Genomic DNA, 6,996 nt, shown 5'->3' with positions numbered 1-6,996 from the left:
GTGCATCTACAGTATGTTAGAGGCATGACATGTCCAGCCCATGTCTACTCACATTAAATTATAAAAGGTGTAATTCTCTCTCTCTCTCTCTCTCTCTCTCTCTCTCTCTCTCTTAATTGTTAAATCAAGGTAATTTCAAGATCGATGTTGAATACAAAACTCTTTCGATATAAGCACACCTTCTGAGCATAAATAGCGCAAGGAGTCTGCAGGGAACATTACATGTAACGTTCAACCGTGAACACAACAAACCTGAACATGGGCGTGTCTTACTCCGTGCTGCAGCCCCACACTACACTCGCCTCAAACCTCACAGGGCTCGGCCTCTTCAGAGTATTCCGCTCTTGGAAGACGCTTTGATTCACATTTCTCTTTCTTGTTCACACGGGCAGGGGGTTATTTAGGTGCTGCGTGGAATGAGACTTTATTCAAAATACTACATGAAAATAGAATACGACCAATGGAAACCTAATAACATAATATTGCCGTCGTGATGGGGCAAGCCAAGAAAGCAGCAGTGTGAATGACTTAAGTACATCTCTCACAGCCTCACCCTCTCACCTACCATCCTGGTCTCATCATTCCTGCTGACCTGCGCTACCAACCCTCCACCTACCTACCTGCCTGCTCACTCCCCACCCTCTCCGCCTCCGCGTCTGCTGCTTTTTCGTTCTGACCGAAGGCAAGATAATTAAACCTTAACTTCTAGCCCAGTTTCTTTCCCAAACTTGAAGTTCTTAGTAAATGACTTTTCACTGTGTTTCAATACAAACTGAGTGCAAGAAGAGATGCGTACATGACTCACCAGCCCCAGCGTGACTGTCGGCTGGGTAACACGTAATCATGTAGCATTGCCTCGACTGATCAAATGACAAGGGCATTCTTTTTCGATATATAATTACGAAAATATCTATAATCAATCCCGTATATACATCTCGCAACAAAAGAACAAAAAAAAAATCATGTTATAAATCATTATTATTATTATTATTATTATTATTATTATTATTATCATCATCATCATCATCATCATTAATTTTATATATACATTCCAATATACTAATCCCTCACAACAAAAGCGTGTGCATGTCCCCACTGCCCAGTACACCTCCCTTCCCTTGCTACTCTAGGCATGCCACTTGCCCACACTTTATTCCGTGGCTGCCCACCTTTAACTCTCCCTTGGTTCTTCCCCAAATCCCCTTCCACACAGCTGTCCCTGTCCTGACTCAGCTTTCGCTCCCACACGAGCACATTTCATGAAGATGATACTTTTAAAATTTTCATTAACACATCATAGCACAGAATTATTGCTGCAGTAACAGTGATTGTCTTAAGCTCAGTATGTGATAAGGTAAGAAGCTAAAGAGACACTACTAACATTGTTAACGAGATAAATGAGAGTAGACTAGTGTGGTGGACCAGCCCCTACACATTCCCAAGCCTCGCTGTTCTTTAATTACGTGCTATACTTATCACCTATCATCCCATGGTGAAAATGCCTAATTCAAAAATAATATTCATTCATATGGGAGTCCACCATGGGAAAGACAGTCCGTCATAAATTGAATGCTGCAGTCTTGGAGGCACACTACAAATACAAAGGATGCGGTGGTGTAATGGACTGACTAAGGGTAAGAGGGCGTGCTATCATGCACAAGATCAGGCAGAGCGAAGCGCAGTCTTTTGTATCGCTGTTCAAGTGCAGACTTCAGCTCCAGCCAATGTTCATAGTCCCTGGTCTCGGCCATTACCTTCACCTGCAACACAAGAATAAGGAAAACACTTCAGCACCTCACACAATCATCAAAGCAATGTGTGTAACTTCCTGAAGGAAGGATAAAACAATAACAAACTAAATAAATAAACAAATAAAATAGATAAATAAATAAACAAATAAAACACTAACAGGGCTAAATTCGCGCACTGCACATGTATATAACGTAAAAGAATTCTTCTTTTTCTCCAAATCCTATGAAGGAGAAAAATGGTGTGTAGTGTGTCGGTATATTCCCATTGTGTGTCTCACCTTCACCTGCTGCAACCTGCCTCCTCGTGCCCCGTGGTGATCAGGTGCATCCCCATTACTTGTGAAAGAAGGGAGGTTTCTGTATAACTTTGAAATACATTGTTAAAGCATGTCCGAGTGTGTGTGTGTGTGTGTGTGTGTGTGTGTGTGTGTGTGTGTGTGTGTGTGTGTGTGTGTGTGTGTGTGTGTGTGTGTGTGTGTGTGTGTGTGTGTGTGTGTGTGTGTGTGCACAGGAACTCAACAAAATAAATCTAGTGTTGATAATGGAGGCATCTGTCGCCTACATAGCTGAGCTACATTACTCAGACCATGACACTGCTGCCATTGGTGTTATATACAGCAAACTGACTCAAAATGCTGCAGAATTATGGATTTTTTTTATTCACTTAAAACACATTCATGCTGGCTGCAGTATTACGAACATAAATAAACATATATTAATACTCAACACAATATACTACAACTATTCCGTGCAATACATCCACATAAACAATAGTCTCTGATATGGGTAACTAAGTGCAGGAAAAAAAGCAAGTTCTGCAATATAAAAAATACTATGCAGCTGCAATTAAAAGAAAGCTTAAAACCTGACAGTGTTCTCTGCAATCACCTTTCTCTTTTCATTTTCTGATGCTTAAAGAAAAAAACACCAGCTATTATTGTAGCAAATCCATTCCCAGTTTCCAGATGTCTTGTGTGTGTGTGTGTGTGTGTGTGTGTGTGTGTGTGTGTGTGTGTGTGTGTATATATATATATATATATATATATATATATATATATATATATATATATATATATATATATATATATATATATATATATATATATATATATATATATATATATATATATATATATATATATATATATACACCCTGCCAATGTATATACAGTATATGTATTTTATAACACCATTCACCATATACACATAGGAATTCCAACAGAGAGCCAGGAAGGAGACCTGAAAGCTGTGAAAATACTATACTTATGTGCATGTGAGAGCAAATCTGCCTACACAGTAAGTGGAATATTTATCTTCAAGTCATATGTATCAGGAGGGTTGCTTCAGAATTGTGATTGAAAGTGACCTTAAATTACCTCACACTACACACTACAATGCATACTTATGCCATCAACCAAATATATTTCAACAAATGACCAGCAAAGACTCAAAGGAAATTCCAACCATCCTGGCACAGTATTATATTCAATGAAGTTAAATCACAAGGAACCAGGCAGATAAGGCATATGCTGCAACACTTCATTAATAACAAATACCTCACTCTTTGCACTTCAACAATAAATTTGGAATGGAGGGTTCTGACATTGATATCTAATGTTTAAGAAGGGTCATATTTATCATCACCATCATCTTGTTGAAAGGTTCCATACAAGCTTGCATGTGTTGGCCTTGTTCATCTAATGGAAGCTCACAAGGATGCATGGTCTCTAGCTGCTTCCATGCACAGCCCTAGATCTCTAAGGTTCTTCCAGGCTACATTGTTCAAAGTTTCCTTGTATATCTCTCTAGGACCTTTACCAACTAATTTTAGATATCACTAGGACCTTTACCAACTAATTTTAGATATCAAACACTTTTCTTGCAGTTCTTTCTGGCATCAAGTCAGTATGCCCAGACCACCTCAGTCTACCTCTTCCCTACGTATTAATACAGTTGACTCCTATATTCTCTATTACCTCACAATCTTTGATTCCAAATCTACTGTTCAGTGATGCACTACATATCCATCTAATCACCCTCATCTGTCTGCTGTAGACCACAAACATTCCTTCACCTTGCATGCATCACTAACATACATACATTACCTTCCTCATATAAAATGTGTACAAGTGCACCATCATTGGTGTTGATGAAGCAAACAGATTCCTGGGTCTCTCTCAAACCTTTCTAAATCTTGCCACTTCACTAGCATCTGCGCCACTTCCAATACTGGTCACATCTCCCAAGCATGAAGATTTCTTTACACATTCAATGTATTCACCATTTAGGTCTGACTGCACTTGTCCATCTCTCCTATCCCTTTTTCTCTAAATTTCCACACTCTGTGACCTACCTCTAATCTTACTAAATATCTTGTGCAGTGTACACTATAGCATGTACATTACAAAGAAAAGAATTAAGACCCACACTCTTTCAGCATAATGCACATAGCCATGCAGCTTCAGATTTTACACTGCTCTCAAAGGAAATCATGATCCTTGTTTTATGTGTTATGTACATTTAGCATCAAACCCTTAGATTCCTATCCTCTCTCCATCTTCTAAACTTAGCTTTTGTTTCAAATTTACTCTATGCAATCAATATGCCAGTGCAAAACACCTCCCACTTTTCCACCAATTCTAAAATTATGAGACAAATTTTTTAAGAACCATGTTTTATGAAAATTCTTAAATGTGCATTGTATTTGTTAAACTTGGATACTGAACTATAATTTCATTTGACAATGTATGTACTTATCTGTGTTTAAAGGAAGATATCTTTATCTTTATTCCTTCTAAGATATGTCTTCTTTCTTTACATACTTTATTGGACTTTGTACTACTGTCCTATTATTTCTCAGAGGCATTGTTTTTACTTTTATCTGATCTGGTGTTTCATCTATATCAAAACATGTAAGATTACATATTAAAGCTAAGCTAGACATGCAGCGCTCCACAAAAACTTCAGATTTCTCTATTGAGCAGAATCAGAGCTCTGGTAAATGGCATAAGATTAATACTTTTGGGGGACATGGTTTAAATAATTCTAATTAATTGAAGACTGATGAGATGGATCCCAAACCCCTTTGGATGAATATGAAAACATGTGATCTAGATTACAAATACATACAGTACAAAGGGCATACTGTGCATCAAAAGCAAAAAGTCCCTTGTAATATGATGCTGTACTACAAAACAGAATAAAAGAAAAACACTCGGCACTGCCCACTTGATTCCATATTGTTCCTTGGCGATAAGTGGGAGGACAAAAAATTAATTTGACAATACAAGCAAAAGTTAAAAAAAATCTGTGCACAAACTAAATATAAACCTCAAGAAGAAAGAAGATCAAAAGAGAGTTACTGGCCCATCGCCCCAGGAGGAGACTGACTGCCGAAGCGGAGTATCTTGTAGCGCTGTAGGAGAGCGTTGCGCAGCTCCTCCGAGTGTTCCTTATCTCTGGTTTCACACAGCACCTTCACCTGCCAGACACCATCGCAAGCCACACTTATACCCACACCACCATTGCTGCCCAATGATTAACATGTATTCTGTCCACTTGGGAAGTTAAAAGTATGCCTCATCTACCTACTCTTGTATAACCTGGACATGATCTTAGAATATGAGAAATATGGACAAGCTTCATCCCTATTGTGCTACACTACACCTGAATGCAAAGCAGGAAAGGAAATTAATGTAAGTCCTACAGTTTGTGCTTTCTGAGAGAAAGGTAGATTCACACTAGGAGAGCAAATCAAATTTAGTTAAAAGTTACGCTCTACTACACCCTTCTGCAAAATTATCAAAGCTGGATATTTTAAATACACAGTATGCACATTAAAGCTCTGTTCTTACCTCTACACTGAAGATGTCACTCCTGATCCATGCTCGCTCATGTACCATGTCCTTGATGGAAACGCCGAGGTTGGCTAGCAATCGTGTCAGCTCCGCGATACCTGTAAATGTAAAGTCATCTCATCTCAGCAATGCATCTCTGAAAGTTGAATCAGAAATGTACATTATACTCCTATTTAGGTAAAATGTGTTCTCTTGTAAGCAACTAAGAAGAACCTCTTAGTTGACCATTCAAATGGCACTACAAACAATGGTTTTAAAAAATAAAGAAACACTTTGAAACAAATAGAGTCAAGTGCTCTTCCTTTAAACATATTGTAAATACACAGATGGACCTCCCATAGCTCAGGTCTCAATCACAGAAAACAATGCATAGAGGCTAGAAATAATGCTAAAGGTGTATTAAGATTTACTTTTAGGAGTGTTAAAAGCATAAGTCCTAAAGTAATGTTAAAGATATATTTGGCATTAGTCACACCTCATCTACACAATGCTGTGCAGTTCCAACATTACAGAAAGGATATGGATCTGTTAGAATCAGTACAAAAACAAATGACTAAAAAGATATAAGGGATGCAAAATATTCCTTACAAGAGATTAAAATCTTTAAATTTATATTCATTAGAGATATAACAACGGTAATATAAACAACATCCTAAGGGTTAGTCACCAGGATATTAATAAGTAATGGATTCAGGCTGATAAAATTAGATTAAAAAGAAGACCAAGGAAGATATTGGTTCTCAAATAGAGTGGTTGATGACTAGAATAAACTCAGTAATCAAATTGTTAGTGCTGAGCCACTAGGGCACTTTAAAAGAAGATCAGATATATTTACAGATGAAGATGATAGATGTATGTTTTAAACAAGAAGTACTACTGGCTTCTTGCCTTAACAGGTGAGTATACTAGATGAGTAAAGGTTGGTAATGTATATAAAGAAATATTCATAGAAGATGCAAATTGGAGGCTAAACAAACATCTCCCCACACGCAGCTCTGTACTGATAGCAGATTATGAAGACCACAGTGAGCAAGTGTACCAAGGATCATGTAATATATATATAATTTTTACTTGAAAACAATGCCCTCAAATTTAAAGTCTACAAAATAATTTTGACCAAAAACTTTTCAAAGAATAAGATAAAAATAATAAACATGTATAAAGCTGAGCTGGCACTGACCTCCAGGTCGGTCACTGACTGTCACAGTAAATTTGACCAATCGTCCATCAGCTGCTAGACCACGCTCCAGACACCGACCCAGCACAGTGGTGTCAATGTTGCCTCCACACAGTGGGATGACCACCCTGATGGGGAAAGAGCATCATTATCATCAAATTCACTATGACTGGCATAGTGAGTAGGGTGGGACTCCAGTCCATATTCATGA

At 38.0% G+C, this 6,996-nt stretch overlaps 1 protein-coding gene across 3 annotated transcripts in view; it reads right to left on the bottom strand.

The window, feature by feature from the left end:
- Nucleotides 1–412: 412 nt before the first annotated feature.
- The window catches only part of LOC135105744 (mucin-2-like), a 22,794-nt gene continuing 16,210 nt past the window's right edge, over nt 413–6,996 (bottom strand). Inside the window, exons 11-14 of one of the 3 annotated variants that reach the window (XM_064014208.1) lie at nt 6,789–6,913; nt 5,606–5,706; nt 5,082–5,232; nt 413–1,760 (exon numbers count right to left, since the gene is read on the bottom strand). In XM_064014208.1, the coding sequence (XP_063870278.1) occupies nt 5,110–5,232; nt 5,606–5,706; nt 6,789–6,913 (349 nt within the window). In that variant the 3' untranslated portion in view covers nt 413–1,760; nt 5,082–5,109. Of the gene's footprint in view, nt 1,761–2,029; nt 2,088–5,081; nt 5,233–5,605; nt 5,707–6,788; nt 6,914–6,996 lie in introns of all 3 variants that reach the window. The other 2 variants (XR_010270999.1, XM_064014202.1) reach the window with 2 other exon arrangements.

Source organism: Scylla paramamosain, chromosome 1 (assembly GCF_035594125.1).
Source record: "Scylla paramamosain isolate STU-SP2022 chromosome 1, ASM3559412v1, whole genome shotgun sequence".
NCBI classification, from domain to species: domain Eukaryota; kingdom Metazoa; phylum Arthropoda; class Malacostraca; order Decapoda; family Portunidae; genus Scylla; species Scylla paramamosain.
This window is presented reverse-complemented; position numbering and strand designations above follow the sequence as displayed.